Raw genomic sequence first — 18,925 nt, forward strand, 5'->3', positions numbered from 1 at the left:
TGACACAAAGTTGCAAGGGCATAACTGTATTAACCCCCTCCCCACCGAGATTCAAAATCACACAGCCAACCGTTGAGGGTACAAAACTAAGGCAGCTACCCGATATAATTATATTAAAAACAAAACATTCTAATTAGATTTCTTAATTTATTAAACAAATATTATGAGTAAAATAACAACTAAATATTTTATCAAACTATTTTTTAGTGGAGTAGTAGGGACCTCCTCACTGACTATTGAAGTTGAGGATTAGATACACCTAACAGTCCATATTTTACTTAGAAAAATGAATAAATAAATATTCGCGAAATAGCGGAAACAAAATCGAACCAATTTGTAAATATCACTAATATTTTTATGAAAGAGTAAATATCAAAATATATAAAAAGATTAAAAGCCTAAAACAAAAAGAACCCAAACGTTGATATCTTTCAGTACAAAACCCTGACTTGTGATTTCTCCAAAACCCTAAAATTGCTCATTATCAAAGCTTCAAAGAGAGGATTTCAATGGTGGAAACAAAGAACCCAGAAGAACCCACATTGCCTTCGAAGCGCAAGCCCGATGTAAGCTGCGAAGATCACCCGAACAAGGCCCGAAAGCTTCAATCTTCAAACAACAATTCTCAACTTCCAGAGGACAAATCTCGAGGGCCAGATGAAAAGCTCGTCAATTCAGATGCTCAATTAGACGAAAACGGAGACGATGGTGAAAACGACGACGAAGAGAATAATGGGGAAGTTGTCGTAGATAGAAAGGGCAAGGGAATTTTAATAGAGGAGGATGATGGAGATGATGATAGCAGCGACGACGATGACGATGACGACGATGATTCGAGTGATGGATGGAATCAATCCGACGGTGAGAGTGATTTGTCTGATGATCCATTGGCGGAGGTTGATTTGGACAATATTCTTCCGTCCAGGACTAGAAGGAGGGTAACTAAGCCCGGGGAATTTGTTGCCAATGATCTTGCTGACGATGATAGTGATAGTGACGATGAAGATGCTTGAGTTAGGTAAGGTTAGTTCAATTGAGTATAATTTTTAGTAGAATCGACAATTGGGAGCTTAATCCGTGGTTAAATTGTAGTATAAGTATTTTGATGAGATCATGTTAGTTTTGTGTTTGGGTGGAACAATGTGACATTATTGTAACTCAACCTAAATATGTTCCTTTTTTCATGTTTTTTTTTTGTTCTTCTTGTATGATATTAAAAATTTTGTTCTGCTTATTATAGGAAATGCATTTCTTGATGATTTAGAAACAAAGCAGTTGATTCATGCTGCCGATTTTTGGTTTATTTGAATTCTTAGTATTGGAAATCCAATGAAGACCTATGAATGCTATCCTCTGTGAGAATGGAAAATGTGCATCTTGAAAAAGTAACATGTAGAAAGCTTATCCTTGTAATCATTGAAATGAATTGTTTGTGCATCATTTCACTCAACTTGTGTGAATTTTCTTTATCTATGGAAAAATCCTTAACTTGTGCCTTAGCATGATTTCTAAAAGCAAAGTTTTTAAAAGCAAAGTTTTATCCAATTTATCTGAGCTAAAGAGACAGTGTGAGAATCCCAAATGATGTGTGAGAACTTGACGGTTGGTTGTTTGTGTTTATATGGTTGTGGTTTCACTTGGTGTTGAGAGTGGGGATTAGATCACATTAAAGCTGTGACAGACATTTGATAGTTGTTCATGAGAGTTTGTTGAGATATATATCGTTACACTGGTTTTAAAATATAGATTGTGGATATTTTCTCAGTTTGCTTTTCGCTGTAAGTTTGTTGGCCGTGATTCACCACCAATGTTGCTTTGGATTCTTCCAAGCTTTTCAAACTTTGGGAAACTAGTTCAATTTTGTAACTCACTTTGAAATAACTGTGACTCTGGTATACATATCCTTCCTGAAACAACTTTACCTTTCCAGTTAACTGTTGTGGAAGCCACAAAGAAACTAGCTCAACTCAATCCCCTTAATCTATTTATGGAATTCTACACGTAAGCATTTTTTCTTTCAAGCTCAACTCACTGAAAACATTATTAAGCTTCTGAAAGTTTTCGTTATACTGGTTAGGACATCAAACATTGTTCTTATTTTGCACGCAAAAAGAAACTTATCGTCTTATTCTTTTGTTCTTGTTTTATGATGGGATGATTATTTTTGGGGGGTTAGATTTTCAGTGAATGTCTGATAATTTTTTAGTGGTTTTATGCAACCTGGAAACAGTGGTTGTGAATTTTGACTTATTTGTATTATTTGTTAGGTTTTCATTGCTAAAGTAGAAATTCATTTTATTTTAGTATGATGTTGGAATTGCCTGGCACAAGTTTTAGTGTAATATCAACTTGCAAATGGTGTAATTTGGAGTTCACTTTTCTTGTTCCATTTATTTATGTAGAGCCTGCTGGTACTCAAGATGGCAGTGCCCTGCATATTGCTCTAACATATCGATAAAAGTTTCAAATTGCATGGTTTACCCTACGTGTTAGGATATTATATTTTGGGCAGCAGCAATAGATATCCCTATCTATGTGTCCGATTATTGAAGCCATATTTGCATGCTTTGTTTGCCATATAAATCGTGAATCTTGATGTAAAGTTGAACGTACCTCATGTGGATGATGAGTCTGAAGTCTGACTTCATTGTCTCCAGTAAAATTGTGCATTACGGACAAAGCACTTAAATTTTCAATTTTCCTGTTTATGTAAATAGTTACTTGGATGATGAAAGTTTACTTTTCGCATGGTGATGAAATGAATGCTACAGATTGTTGAAATTCTTATTATGTTCTAGTTGCAACTCTTCAATGGTTTTCCATTTCCTTTAATTGGTTTTATCAGCTTGTTGTGAATGATTTTGAATGAGAACCGATGTTAGCTGGGCTACGACAAGACACTTATCATGTTTAGATGCAACTGTAATTGTTGTTTGCCTTACATGCTGTTATTTGTTCAGAGGATTCACAGTTCAGAATAACTAATCAAGATTGAATAAACTTGGTTTATTTGAACATTCTTAGAAAATGTAAATGAATATATGGGCATCTTTACTGAATGAAGCTTTCACAAACCATATGCGGAAGAATTTATAATGCCTGCTTTTTCTTGGTTCTCTCACAGCGTCTGCTCAATGCATTGGTTACACGTTGTTTATGATTGATGGCTAATGAAAATGAAATGCAATAATAAAGTATAGATAATAATAATAATATTCGCACGTTAAAATTATATTTTAAAATCGACATAAATTCAAATTAATAGAAGATTTTATGATTTAGCCTTTAGGCAACCGTCCGTTGATCATTATTATCTTGCACCGGCGGCTGGGACATGTAACATGTAAAGTAGTGATACACAAACAGTTAGATCAGGGTCCATCTTAAAGTTTAGCATGGACCCTGTGGCCATGGTAAGATTGCGGTTCATATTGTAACACGGCCCTCTTGTATCAATGGAGCCCCCCACTCAACCTCTTTTTTTGGGCTCTAATAATACCGAACAGGGCATTATCAATTGGCCCATGAGTTACCATGGTCCCTTTAACTGGCTGATTGCATCAGACATAAAAGCAGAACATCCCACGAATACCTTCACATCTCATGAAAATGAAAAACAAAATAAAAACTTTTTAGAAGCTTTTATTTTGTGTACACGTTCGTTTCCTTAAATTCTTGTCATGCATGTGCTTGTTTTACGTGATTAGTTTAAAAGTACGATTGTCAAGAATTCAACTGTAACATTGAAAGTACTCGAGACCTTTTCGATCGTTAAAATTTAAGATAGTAATTTGAACACATGTAGTGAAAGTGAATCCACCCCTCTACAGTCAGTCAATATATGCTACACTGTATCCATAACTAACTAATGCGTAACGTAAGAGCGTAGGCTTCTGTGTACACTCATTAAATTCATATCATGCATGTTCCTATTTCACATGAGTAGTTAAAAAATGTACATATGACAAGAATTTAACGATATACAATGTGAATCCACCACTCTACTGTCAGTTGAATAAGCCATGCTATACCAATACTAATCCGTTACGCAAGAGCGGGAGAGTCGTCAATGTGAGCCAAACCTGAACATTTCTCCAAATGCATGCAGATTGATGGATACTCCCATCCAGGACCAGCTGACAGGAGCACTGCACAATTAGATATGATCAGAAATTGCATATGGGTAGGTCTGCTCTTTACGTTACTCTATGGAAAATGAGAGAGGCTAACAATACATCGGCCGACCAAAATTATGTGGTCCTTTTACACGTTCATTCATTGTCTTTGTTGATTTGTAGTATTAGTAATTGCAAATGAATGTGAAAAATTGGACCACCTCAAAAAGAGACGTCTAATGTTTCATCTCCCTTTCAACCCAAAAAAGCCCGTGGTCATATATATATATGCGAACGAGCCTTAACAGAGGACCACACTGCATTTTCCATGCGTTATCATTTCGCATGTTGCTTCAGTTATTCAATTGGCTCCAAAGATATGAGTGTGGATCAAATTTTATTGGATTCAAGTAACCTCATCTATTCAAGCGTTTTGATGTCATATACATGCCGAATTCAAATGTCTAACTAAGTACTTGATGGTTCACCTGTTAAGACCTCTAAGAATATTAGGACCCGTTCGGTATTGTTTCTCAATTAGTATTTTCTAAAAATAAAAATGAGATTGAAAATGATGTTTTGCAGTTGCTGTATTTTTAATTTAAGTATGCATTTGGTATCATTTTCTATATCTTGTATTTTAAAATTAGAAACAGTAATATGTGTTCGGTAGACACAATTGAGAATAATAAAAACATTTAAATATGTGTTTGGTAATACCATTTTCAAAAATAGATTTTACTAAATATTTAAGTCATACTTATAATTAAAGAGTAATTGTTTAACTAATACATACACAAACATACCATAAATAATTTAAACAAAATAATTATATAAAACTAAATGATAATAAAATTTAATTATTAGCATTAATTGAAAAAAGTTTTATATTATCTTTATTTTTACACTATATTTAAAATATTACAATACCTATGATTTAAACAAAATAATTATACAAATTACATGATGGACATCATGCATTATGTGTGTAATCATGCTGTATAGAAATTACAATTTTATCTCTTATACCATTCATCTCTGCAATTTAGATATCATATCAAATCATTCATAGAAAAGAATTAAAATAGAATAATAATTTAATTTTCAATATTCACATTTTATCAATGAGGAATACAACAACAATCAGTTATTTACAAAAGTAATTAATACAATGGAATCAACCCAATAAAAACAACGTTGTACGAGAGAGAGAGAGAGAGAGAGGGAGAAAAAGGACACCGGACAAACACATATCTTAGTGAAAAAGTGATGACAAGAATCATTCATAAAAAATGATCTAACAGGAAGTGTTTCTTGTGCAATAAATAAATGGTTGAGATTGAAAGTATTGCCACAAAAATTGCCATGAGCACATGCTTTCGGTTATGATGCGCTACATCTTGATCTCAAGGTCTTAGAGTTTGGGGCCATGCCTTTAATATTGCCTGCTGCGATGGAAGGTCCAATCTCAGTCTCACATGTCGTTGCAACTTCACGAAATTCATCCTTTTGATTCAAGGTATGAAATGGAAGATATAGTTTAAAAATTAAAACAAAATTATCATCGTCGGCGAGGAAATGAGAGAATACAACGAGCCTCTGAAAATTATATCGAACATGCCCTAAATATTCTTGAAAGAAATTCATAGTTTGAATTATGTCATATGAAGAGTTAGATTTTTCATTGAAGTAGTAATTAAACACAAGAAAAAACTATCCATTAGACATAACTCGGTTGGTTGTGAGTATTTTGCATCGTTAATCACATGAGTTTGAATAATGTCAAAGAATGTAAATTAATATTTATTGGGTGAAATTTCCCATCTTTATCTAAGCTCTTTGAAAGAGTAAAAAAAGAAATGCTATACGAAATCAAAATTTCCACTTCAACATTTATCATCATTAAGTCGTCGAATTTATAATTTTCAATGGATTACATTATTTATTTATTTTCTTGCTTTGAAATAATAGAAAAAGCAGATAAGTTAGTTGGATAACGTTGATTTAGTTTCAAAATCTTCATGTACTTCACATGGCAGCAATCGTTGCAAATGATGGGGGGTAGAGGCATATAAAGATGGAGACGATCATGAGTCATGACCACTTTGAAAAGAATAATAATTTTTATTGCGTCTCAATTATTTTCTTTCCTCTGCTTGTAATTATATGCAAGTGGGGCTATAATTATATTTGATTAGGCAACCCTTTTGGCCTAACCACTCCTCTTTTTAAATGCAGATCCCAATCCTCTGATTGGGGTATTGCCCATGCTCTTTAATTAACGTCATCTCTTGTTACGTATTTCTTGTTGATTTGTGAAGACGGTAGCCCGATGCCAGACAAAATTTGCCTCACTTTCACTTGGTTTATATTTTATTTTATTTCTTTCTTAATTTAATCCAAAAGCATATACACTGCACATGTATTCCCATTCTTCTTAAGCATCACCTTCGTCTTCACGTTAAATTATATAATTACTTTCTAAAGCGACATAGTTATTTAAGGCTGCCAATTACATATTAAACCAGGCTATAAGCCGATCGAGCAGTGGCCTTCCCACATAACCATTTATCTAACTTTCATACGAGCATGTAAATGTTTGTGATCAACAATAAATAGATCGTTTCCATAATTAAACAATTTACTTCACGTGTTATGCCACTGTCAGGATCTGGGTTAACTTCACTAGCAAGATTAGTTAGCAATTATAGAGTAATTAGTATGGCATCTTATACAACTCTAATGTCTTGCATTTTGATGAGGTATCATAGTATCTAAATCTAATGTCAGTAGCTCGCAATGTTACATTAATGTCTCTAATGTTGCCGATTAAGTTGTTCGTTTTATTATCTTAGCAAGTTTTTAGAATTTTGGATTAGGACAAAAGAAGATGCTCATAACATTTTTTTTTTTCTTTTTGTTACCTATATTTCTGCAAACATTCAATTTTGGTGAACAAAGGAAGCTTTAGATGGACAAAAATGAAGGGAAAAAGATAGACAAGAATGGCTTGTTCTTTTAACATTTGTGTGACTCAGGGTTTCACTGTCACATGCATGCATACGCTGGCTGGACATAAGCTAAATTGCTAACATGGGTCAATTTTAATGTAAAAGAAATTAACTCGTAGCGTACGGGCTTACGGTTAGGCCCACTAAATGATAAAAAAAAGGGAAAGAATCATCGGTAAGTAAAGAAAAAATTTGATGTCCCACCATCACATGGCGATTGATCGATGATCCTTTGGCTGATGATGGCCCACTTTAAAGAAAAATTGGGGTGGGAAAGAAGAAAAAAAAAAAAAAAAAGAAAGGCGAAAAAATTCAAGTGAAGTAGGTGAAATTTGGAAATATCAGAGCCACGAGATCCACTAAAAATCTTCCGCATGGCATGGCGTTTGACTGGGGGCTGGCTCTGCATAGGGAGGGTCTATATCAGTTTATTTGGTTTGGTCTAATCTATGGTCTAGCTAGATTGGTTGCTTTACAAATTATAATTTATATAGCCTTTGTTGCTTTCCTCTGCTTGCTTGCTTGCTTGTGGCTGTGGATTTGCCTGCTCACAGCTTTTTCAACACAAAATCTCTCACCCTCCAATCTCTCACTCATTTCAACTATCAACAACTTTTTTTTTTTTAATAAAACAATCCATGAGGAAAAAAAATTAAACAAACAAAATATTTGATTTCATTTGACGTGAGAAATTTTATAATAATATATCATAACAAACATTTACATCAATTTACAAACAATTCATGAAGGTAGATAGATGAATAAATCAATGTGATTTTATTGACAGGCAAGGAGGAAAATTTGTATATAATAAATTTTTAAGTATTACCAAAAATACTCCTATATATATATATATATATTATATTATTCTCCATCGCTTGAGTAGGTCATGCCAGTTGATACGATGATGAACATTCTGAAAAGATCGATATATATTATTTATAATTCTTTATATATAAAATCTATAAGTTTTAGATCTACAAACGCAACACACGTTATAATTAAAAACAATAATAAAAGACCCAAGAAAATACCACAGATTTAGATAAAAGAAGACCAAATCTTATTCACATATTAGAGATTGAAGAAAACAAACAGAAATATAATAAGGAAAGAAAAGGAAGCGTGTCCGCCAGAGAGAAATTCTTTCCGGTTACATTAACACTTATTAGTAGTTTCAAAAAGTCAAATTAGGATTTTATTAGGCAAAAAATGGAATATATTCATACTTTATAATCGTTGGTCTAATTTATTTGTTACAAAATTTTGCAACAAGTAACTGAAAAAGGATTTTTTTTTTTAAAAGAAAAGAAAGAATATTATGGTGATTTTTATTCCAGTGTGTGAAGACTGAAGAATCTCTCCCTTATGAAAAAAAAAAAAAGAAAAAGAAAGAAAGCATGAGTTATCTTCACAGTAGTGTCAACATCTCTAAGAACAAATTTAGAACATGATGATAAATGCAATCGAAGTTGAATTCATAAGGCTAATCATTATTCATTTAGCTCGTTATCATGGAGATGTTGCAAATATCCTGGGTTGACTGATTCCTAACCTGTAATGTTGCAGCATCACCAATCATCTTCCCCTCCAGAATATTTAGCTCAACTCCATCAAATTGCTACCAGAAAATTGACACATACTTATATTTTATTTTTTGGTAAAAATAACTGCTTTAGGCCCAAATAACTTTCCACATATTTTAAATGCCCGTTATGCATGATATTGAATAATTATAATTTTTTCAATTAGAAATCTCTGGTTATATTAAATTTATGAATAAATTAAAAATAATAAAAACACGTACTCTAATACAATATATTTTATTCTGTACGATATTAAAATTTTTTGTTTTTTTTTTTTTTTATATTTTTCAACTTATCCCAAAATTTAAGTTCTTACAGTAACTTTGATAATATCAAACTGTAACTTTGATATCATACTAGTAAAATCACATGACTCAAACAATTGTATGAAAGTAAGATTTAACAGCCAGTGATCAAAAGATTCAGATTAAACAGTTTATTTTATTTTATTTTTTTCAATGTTCAATCCAAACGAAACAGAAAAGCAAGAGTTTCTTTCAAAAAATACAAAATAAAAATAATTTTTTTGTTCTTCAAGGAGTGCGCTAACTAGAAGCAAGGATTAACACTTGGCTGTATGTATATAACGACCAAACAAGAGCGAATCCAAGACAGCAACCTTAGGTTACAATTAAGGACACATCAATATACAATATATAATATATTTATACACGCCTCAAATTTATCTCAAATTCAAACGATCGCAAATGAAAACGGCCAATACACTGGCCGTTCGGACCAGACACACGACAGCCTAATGCCTAGTTATTGCTTACAGTTTATGTCGTCTTGCAAAATGGGTTTTGGTCACGTAACAGAGAAAGATGAAAGGGCAAACTTATGCTCGGCAGGGAGTGAGTGCGACACAGCCATGCCCGTGTCTCTGTTTAAGGTCAGTCTGTGTGACGCCATGGGTTTAAGAAGCACAGGAACTTACTGTCTGTTACGAATCTTGAGACGCTGTGTTTTCGATTCCAACAGAGCTTAGATAATTTTTCACCCACTGTCCTAACAATTACTGCACGTGTCCAGCTGCATTCATTCAAATAATTTTATTTGATTGGCCATTCGATTTAAATTTTTTTGAGAGTTAAGTCGTAAAATATCAATTTGAATTTTGTCTATTCTTTTACTTATTTAAGACAAAAAAAAAAAAAAGTTACTACAACTACGTATTAAATGGATGAGACGAATTTGCAATAATTTTATCAATAAAATATTAGTAATAGCTGATTTTTTTTAATTACTAAATATAGTTATATTTCTCAATGGACCTTATCTAGATTGATTTTATTGTAGCACGATTGGGCGTTTGTTGGAATGCATGTGCTCATTTTTAGTTGTCACACACCCAAAATTTAGGTGAAATTCAGTCTCAATTATTGAAATGAGAGGCGCAGCTGATGAGCTCAAAGCTATATTATGAGAAGAGAACAAAGGAACCACCAATTTGACATTTCACGGTAGCCGAAAAGGACAAAAACAAAAATCATGAATTTGCAAAATCTTATAACAAAAGATTTGGACTAGACTTTTGAGCTTAGTGAAGCCTAATTCTCATTTCCATTTCCACACCGATAATGATTTCAACGTTGCAATTTAAGTTTGACCCATAAGCTAGTGCATCAATTCTTAATGGGAAATTGGATTTCTTTTTAAATAGGAATTTGGAGAAAAAAAAAAAAAAGGTGGATAATTGAGAGCGTATGGCAAATAGTCAAAGTGATAAATGATTGAGAATTACACAACCAAACCAATGAAACTCGAACAAAGTCTTCTTTTTCAATTATGCTTAGACACTTTAGCTAGTGATTTTTGTAATGGAATTCTCGTACTACGTATAGTAAAATTTACTTTTTATTTATTTATTTGTGTATTTAATTTAATTCTCTGGTGAGAATTGATCGCTTATCTTAAACCTTTGCTATTATGATCCAAAATTGACTTAAAAAAACACTTTACAATCACTTTTTCATTTAGTAATAAAACAATTATTATTTTGCTCACTATTTATGTAAGACTTTTCTAAATACCAAATTAAACAAGATTAAAAGAAAATATTTATAACTCTCATATGAAAAATATGAGTTCAACTCTAGCTCACATATGTGTTGATGAATAACAAAATTTTTATGCAAAATATATTGAGAGAGAGAGAGAGAGAGAGAGAGAGAGAAGAAATGTGTACCTTATAAGAATTTCAAAAGGGATTTAAAAAAAAAAATTCAAATGAAACCAAACAAAACATGCTAAGAATGCCACTAATGTCCATCTTGGACGATGTAGTTGGATTCACTATTTTAAATGTTTCAAGTATCAACAAAATGACAATAAACCATTATGATTGCAATTTTCTCACGAGTACTATCACAAATTGTACATCTCTACCTACAAAATCTAGACTTACCCTTTGAGCACATTTGCCGCTACCGAAGTGTGAACATAGAAAACTGAATTTACCTTTTCTAGATCATCACTAATTTGTCAATGGGAGACTGGCCGACTTGTCACACGCATGATTTATTTAAAATATGGGGTATCTAAGAATTTCTTTTTCTCTTAAAACAGAGATTAGGGGATTTGGAATTATTTTTAACATCTTGAAATGGAAAAAAAAAAACTTCATAAAAGAAAGTTTGAATCTCGCTTATGGTCACCACTCGCCATGAGTATGATGGATCATAATGACACAAAAATACCATACCTCAAGCTACACCAATACTTGCACAGTGGTTCATCATCATTAATGGCAGAAAAATACCAAACAAAAAAAAAAAAAAAGACAGAGATGCTCCTCACATTTAATATTATGAGGACACATTTAAAGCAGGTATAAGATTTTGTCAAAAATCATTTTCTTCTTCTCTTTTACTGAATTTCCTAATCATTAAAAAGCCCATGATTCAGATATATCCAATGTCATAAAGAGAGAAAAAGGGAAATAAATTTTTTTTTATAGAAAAAGAAAGATGTACAGTACAGTAAAAGTAAATTTCCTGACAAAACACTAGATTAACTGTAGAAGAAACGCAAAACCCACACCCGCGAGTATTTAAATCTCACACTCGCTTTTCACAATCTGTATGCTTTTACATCTTTCGCGTCAAACATCCCCCACATGAGGTGTCTTCGTCAGGGGCCGCGAGTTGAATCCACACGCGCAGGTACGAACAAAAGAATCTTATCTACACCGTGGCATCATCGTAATTTTCAATAAAACGAGTGTCGTTTTTCAGAGAGTCCATTACCGATCTCTTTGGTAAGACCTTTATCAGAGAGAGAGAGAGAGGGAAAGGGAGAGTGAGAGAGAATGAGAGAGACTTCGAAACGAGAGATAAGGACACATGCATGATGCCCCCCTGCTGAACGGTCAAGATTCTCTCAATCTTTTCATCAAAGCAACGCTGACCGTCAGATCCGTAACCCGGTTAATACTCTTAACCACGGTTGAAAACTAACCCTGGTTAATTACCTAAACTCAGAAAAGAGTTTCTTTTTTTTCCCTCGAGTTAGAGCGAGAGCTTCACTGAGTTACAAACACAAGCTCTTACATTGTGTTCTTTTTTAAGCTTGTGTTTTTCTTATTTATTTTCTTTCTCTCTGTATAGTTTTATCATTTCATTAGATTTTCGATTTAGTTTTTGTTAGTTTCTATTTACAGAAAATTTAGATTTTTTTTTCGAGATCTATGAATTTAATCTGTTTTTCAACGTTTTTTCATCGCTGTAATCATTTTGCAGATGATCACTGAATGAGAAAATAAGAAGATAAAAAAAATTTTCCTTCACTTTCTCTCTAAAAAAACCACGTTTTTTTTTTCCTCGCGAAAATTCGAGTTCTTTCTCTTTCTCTCTGTTGCCTTTAGATCTTAATAATCTAAAGTAGTAAAGAGAGGCGACACAATCTCAGTTGTCCTTGCACTCACATCATTCTGTCCGTACGTAGTAGTTTTTAGATTTTCAGATCTGGTCTCATTATTAGATTTTCCAAATAATTTTAAGATATTCCCCAAAATTAGATCTGGGTTTAATTTGTTCTCTCTTAAAAAGATAATTTTCTCGGGAAAGTTGGGTTTTTTCTGGGGAATTTTTTTTTTCTGGGAAAGTTGAGGAGTAAGACTGAATGTTAAGCGAAAGATGATGAATTATTTTCCAGATGAGGTAATAGAGCACGTGTTCGATTTCGTGACATCGCAGAAAGACAGAAACGCCGTATCGTTGGTGTGCAAATCATGGTACAAAATCGAACGACTGAGCAGGCAAAGTGTGTTCATCGGGAACTGCTACGCGATCAGCCCAGAAAGGGTGATCGGGAGGTTTCGGGGGCTGAAGTCGTTGACTTTGAAGGGGAAGCCGCATTTTGCGGACTTCAACTTGCTTCCGTATGACTGGGGCGGGTGGGTGTACCCGTGGGTCGAAGCTTTGGCTAAGAGTCGGGTCGGGTTAGAGGAGTTGAGATTGAAGAGGATGGTAGTGTCTGATGACTGTCTTGAGTTGCTGTCGAGGTCGTTTGTGAATTTTAAGTCGCTGGTTCTTGTTAGCTGTGAGGGGTTTACCACTGATGGATTGGCTGCTATTGCTGCCAATTGTAGGTAAGAATCTTTATTTATCATTGTTATTATTATTGTTTTTGAATTTTTTGTTGTTACTATTTGTTTTTGATGAGTTCTTTTATTTGATTGGTGGTGAGTTTTGGAGAGTTCACTGATAGGCTTGTTTCACTTTAGCCTATTTGAAAGTTAGCTTGTGATAGACTTGTGATAAGTTATCTAATGAATGCTTAGTCTGATGGTTCTTCCATTTTTGATGTTTTACTGCTAATGTATATCGATCCTGAAATTTGTAAGGAGATACAGAAATGTTGCCGATATAGTTTTTATTACTGAGCATGCTTGGCTACTTAATTTAATTGTTGCAGTGTCTTTTATAATTAAAAAACGATATCAATGGCTAAGTGGACAACTTTCGTTCTGTCAATCAATTTTCTATACTGTCTGTTTAGATGGTCTATTGTGATGTAATTTTCCTCAGTATGTTGGCTGGAGGTGAATACTTGGCAATTGGCATGGACTATGTTCCTAACTTTTCTTTGTTTTTGCTGTTCTTAGGTATCTTAGGGAGCTTGACTTGCAAGAAATTGAAGTAGATGATAATAGAGGACAGTGGATTAGCTGCTTTCCTGATAGCTGCACCTCTCTTGTCTCCCTGAATTTCTCATGCCTCAAAGGAGAAATTAATTTGACAGCCCTTGAGAGACTTGTAGCAAGGTCTCCTAATCTCAAAAGTTTGAGGTTAAATCGGGCAGTGCCTCTTGACACCCTCCAAAAATTGTTGATGCGAGCTCCTCAACTAGTAGACTTAGGCATCGGCTCATTTGTATATGATCCATCTTCTGAGGCCTACATCAAATTGAAGGCTACCCTTGTGAAGTGTAAGTCAATAAGAAGTTTGTCAGGATTTTTGGAGGTTGTTCCTTGCTGCCTGTCGGCTATTCATCCTGTTTGCCAGAACCTAACTTCGTTGAATCTAAGCTATGCTCCGGGCATTCATGGTAATGAGCTAATAAAGCTAATTCGGTTCTGCAGGAAACTTGAGCGATTATGGGTATGTTCTTAAAACCTGTTCACTCTTGCATATAAGATTATTTTCAAAGTGAGATGAATGACCATATCTTCCATAACCTATGCAGATACTGGATTCTATTGGAGACAGAGGACTAGGAGTTGTAGCTTTCACCTGTAAAGAATTGCAAGAATTGAGGGTTTTCCCATCTGGGGTCGACAATGCTGCTGTAACAGAGGAAGGCCTGGTTGCCATATCAGCTGGTTGCCCGAAGCTGCATTCATTGCTTTACTTCTGCCAGCAAATGACTAATGCCGCCCTAATAACTGTAGCCAAGAATAATTCAAATTTCACTCGCTTCAGATTGTGCATCCTTGACCGTGAAAAACCTGACCCTGTCACCATGCAGCCTTTGGATGAAGGTTTTGGGGCAATTGTACAATCATGCAAGCGTCTAAGGCGATTGTCACTCTCTGGCCTTTTAACTGACCAGGTTTTCCTTTACATTGGAATGTATGCTGAGCAGCTGGAAATGCTTTCTATTGCATTTGCTGGGAATAGCGACAAGGGAATGCTGTATGTATTGAACGGGTGCAAGAAGCTCCGCAAGCTGGAAATCAGGGACAGCCCCTTCGGTAACACAGCACTTCTGACGGACGTGGGAAAGTATGAGACAATGCGATCCCTTTGGATGTCGTCCTGCGAAGTTACCCTTGGAGGCTGCCAGACACTTGCGAAGAAGATGCCTAGGCTCAATGTGGAGATCATAAATGAAGATGATCAGATGGAGTTTAGCCTGGATGATAGACAAAAAGTAGGGAAGATGTATTTGTACCGCACCCTGGTCGGGCCAAGGAAAGATGCGCCAGATTTTGTGTGGACTCTCTAAGTTTATCTGGGGTGTGCATCATCGTCTTCTTGGCTCGGGTGGTTGTTTTCTTGTTATGAGTAGATGTACTTTGCGTAGGCCAGTTGATTTTATGGACTTTTAGGCTGTTGGTTATTTAGTTTTATGCTATTGCTTTTTTAATTTACCGAGGGATTTGCTATTTTTGCTATTTTTGCTATTTGTACTCGTTTGTGATTATAACAGATTGGTAATGGATCTTCAGGGTCTTGGAGCTGTCTTAGGAATTATGTTCTGTTGCTTGGTGTCTTATGCATCCGAGAACCTACCCTACTCTTTGGTTAAAAAAAAAAAAAAAAAAAACTCATTTAATATTCTCAGACCAGATCACTAGAACACCCAGACCAATTTGGTACTATCAACGTGTAGCAAACTGAGCAATCGATGAGTTGTCATCAGTAACGGCTCACGCTTAAGCCCTTCTAAGCTTAAAACGGTATGAATGAAAGGCTTCTTCAGAAAGGCATGTACAATGTTCAAATACAAAGTTTTAATATAGAGATTTATTTAAGGAGAAAGCTTCCATAAAGACGAATGTATTTATTTGTACAGCAAGCACACAGTCACACTACAATGATATCTTCTGCTTACAAATTCAAGAAAATGAAGTATTACATTTGAACGGGAATAGAACTACCAATATAAACATAAAACCTCTAAACAACCAGAATAGGAATTGAAAATTTATAAAAGCTGGTTTACAAGCTCCATTTCTCCGCCATGGGAAGCAACTAAATGCATCGAAGACAGCAGCAGAATTCCTCCATCATACAACAGCAACAAAGTGCAGCCAAACTACAATGTGAAAGAAATTAACTGATCAATTCAACACACAAGTAACATCTAATAGGCTTCTAATTTATTCCAAATATTGGATAATACTAGACTCCGGAGAGATATCTGATGCAGCCAATAAATGCTTTTTTGGACCATTCACCTACGTCTATATGAAAGGAAATATTACTACAGTTCTAATAACCATGCAAATGCTGCGTTCTTCAGTGACGCCTCTGTATGATAACTGGGAGGATTCAGCAAACCCTAAACACCCAACAGCTGGCACACCTGAACCGTTTACAACCTTGGACAGAATTAATTTGCTCATACAGAAAGAAACTCTCTCTGCTAGATGCATCAACTCTTAGGAAGCTTCAACGGGGCCACTTAAGAGGTAAAGGCAGGATGAGAGACTAGGCCAATGAACTCCTTACTGCCACGCTGAAGTGTAAGCATAAGCTTCAGATGGTAATATTGCAGGCACTAGGGAAGGATAATCTATAAAAAAATGATTAAAATGATAATATTGCAGGTTTAGCCCTGCTTTGCATCCTCATCCTTCTCTTTACCTGAAACGAGTAAGTAAAAGTCCATTCACGAATGCCCTCCTAAGCTAGCCTGCTCCAGGTGGCTTTTGGAAAAGATTATGAATCAAAGAGGTAATGACCTAGAGAATGAAAACTCAATGGAGAAAGAGATGCAAGAAAGGACCAACAGTAGGACTTCTTAGATAATAGCTGAAGGACATGAGATGAAGATACACTACAGTCGTAAGTCCTAAAAACCTAGAAGAGCAAAGGAACACGACACTTTTTAAGCATAATCTCCATTGATGATCATTCACTAAACTAGACCACAACTCCTCGTCTAAATGATAATTACACTCCAAAACTACCATCGCTTATTGATACTGTCATAATTTCCTCCTGATTAAAGTATAACAGAACTCTTAAATTCAACATAGCCATCAAAAAAGTCCGCTGAGACTAATCAATTATCTATACTATAATGAATGCAATTACTAATAGTCTAAATTAAAAGTACACAGCAATCAACAAATATGATATTTTGAATCCCAAATGAAGAAACGATGACAAATCAGAGAGAAGATATTTGACGTACCAGCCTTGTAAAATCGAAAAACAGCCATCGGACTGGTTCTGGTAATGATAGTGCTCGTAGTGACAGTGCTGCGGCGGAGGCGGCGGTGGAGGATGAGGATACCCTTCAGCAAAATAACCTTGGTACCCTTCATAAGGACGTGGCCCTCCAGGTGGCGGCGGCGGCTGTGGGTAAGGATACCCATGCGGCGCCGGTGGAGAAGGATACCTCTCGTACGGCGGTTGCGGTGGCGTCGGCGCTGAGGGGTACCCTGGTGGTGGTGGATAAGCAGATGAGTAGCCTATAAGAAGAAAAATATCCAAAGAAATTAGCAAAAAAATAAAAATTTTGAAACTTAATTGAGCAAAAAACAATTGATAAATAAAAATGAGTTTTAATTTAATTTATTTTTCATTTTTGTACCTGGAGGAGGGTAGGGTTCGGGATTATGTTTGTGGTGGTAACTCATTTTTCTTTCTCGTCTCTGTGACCGCTGACGCTGTGTATACTTAAAGAGGGTGGAAAACAAATCGATTTAAAGATTTTTCTTTTCTTTTTCTTTTTTCAGTCAACTTGGTTTTGCCAGCCTGTAACCACTCAGCTTTTGCCATATCATACAAAGTTGTTTTTTAAATTATTATTTTTCTTGGAACAATCATGCCATTAATGCGGGGCGTTTTAATCGCTTAATCGGAAAGAGATAATTGATTCTACTGGCCTATAAACTACAGCCCAATGTTGCAAAGGCTAGTGAAGCTTCGAATTTTGGACTTAAGCCATGACGAAAAGGGTGGGAACACTCCAAATTTTTCTCTCCATTTATTTAAAAAATTAATTCATTATTAAAAATTTACAATTTTAAGATCTCAAAATTACTCTTTGTTAATCTTTTTTTCCTCTATCTTACAATCACATATTCTCTATTTACTCTCACATCTTATAATGTAAACATTCAATTTTACTCTCTTTAGAATTCATTTTTTTAGTTTTTTCTTATATCATAATTTTTATTTCATACTTTTTATATGCAATAACTTTTTTTTATATTCATTAACTTTTGTATTTAGTAAAAATTAATTTTTTGATATTTATTAACTTTCATAACGATAAAAATTGGTTAATATTTATTTTTAAATGATGGGTTTTGTTTTTCTTAGTTAATGATACCATTTATTACAACTTAAAGAATAAATTTGAATAAACAAACAATAATTTGTGAAATTGAGAAGAGAAAGAGAAGAAAAGATTAATTAAGTGATTTTTTAAAAAAAAATTTAAATAATAAAATTCTTAATTAAAAATAAGATATAGAGAGTAAATTTATAGATTCAAATAACTCTACCTAAAAACAAATCTACAATGTATGATATAGCCTCCAAATAATTAATAACAAATAGATGAGAATTTATAAAATTAAGAAGAAAAAAAGAAGAAAAGATTAATTAAGTATTTTTTTTAAAATATTTAAATAATAAAATTATTAATTAAAAAGAGGATATAGAGAGTAAATTTATAGAATCAAGTAACTCTACCTAACAAAATATCTACAATGTATCATCGTATTAACATAACCCACGCATGAAACTATATTATGTTTACAATATAACCTCCAATGATTAACAACAAGTATTATATTTAGGATGCGTTTGAAATGAAAGTTAGACTACTGTAACTTAAAAATTACAATAATAAAATATTTAGTAAACAATAATTACTCTAATTTGAAAATTATATCGATATAATTTTTTTTTATTTGTACAATAAAAATTTTATTATATCTTTAATAATTTTATCAAAATTATTATTTAAATTTTATATTTATTATATATTATTAACTTTTATTTCATAATTATAATTTTTTTTCAAA

The 18,925-nt window shown here is 33.9% G+C and overlaps 3 protein-coding genes across 4 annotated transcripts; 2 read left to right on the top strand and 1 right to left on the bottom strand.

Moving 5' to 3' along the window:
• The first annotated feature begins 509 nt into the window (after positions 1-509).
• On the top strand, positions 510-1,013 carry LOC18052750 (histone H2A.Z-specific chaperone CHZ1). The gene has a single exon (XM_006446903.2). It carries the CDS (start codon positions 510-512, stop codon positions 1,011-1,013), a length of 504 nt encoding a protein of 167 aa, XP_006446966.1.
• Positions 1,014-11,820: 10,807 nt separating this feature from the next.
• LOC18052751 (protein AUXIN SIGNALING F-BOX 2) lies at positions 11,821-15,398 on the top strand. The gene is made up of 3 exons (XM_006446904.2): positions 11,821-13,303; positions 13,820-14,315; positions 14,401-15,398. Exons 1-3 carry the CDS (start codon positions 12,849-12,851, stop codon positions 15,160-15,162), a joined length of 1,713 nt encoding a protein of 570 aa, XP_006446967.1. The 5' UTR covers positions 11,821-12,848; the 3' UTR covers positions 15,163-15,398.
• Positions 15,399-15,661: 263 nt separating this feature from the next.
• LOC18052752 (extensin) lies at positions 15,662-17,579 on the bottom strand. Of its 2 annotated transcripts, none has more exons than XM_006446905.2 (3): positions 17,482-17,579; positions 17,080-17,359; positions 15,662-15,975 (listed from the first exon to the last, which is right to left on the bottom strand). In XM_006446905.2, exons 1-3 carry the CDS (start codon positions 17,525-17,527, stop codon positions 15,912-15,914), a joined length of 390 nt encoding a protein of 129 aa, XP_006446968.1. In that variant the 5' UTR covers positions 17,528-17,579; the 3' UTR covers positions 15,662-15,911. The 2 variants fall into 2 exon arrangements, with proteins under 2 accessions (XP_006446968.1, XP_024046173.1); XM_024190405.1 differs by lacking the exon at positions 15,662-15,975 and adding an exon at positions 16,013-16,398.
• Positions 17,580-18,925: the final 1,346 nt, after the last annotated feature.

Source organism: Citrus clementina, unplaced genomic scaffold (genome assembly GCF_000493195.1).
Source record: "Citrus clementina cultivar Clemenules unplaced genomic scaffold, Citrus_clementina_v1.0 scaffold_2, whole genome shotgun sequence".
Taxonomy (NCBI): Eukaryota; Viridiplantae; Streptophyta; class Magnoliopsida; order Sapindales; family Rutaceae; genus Citrus; species Citrus x clementina.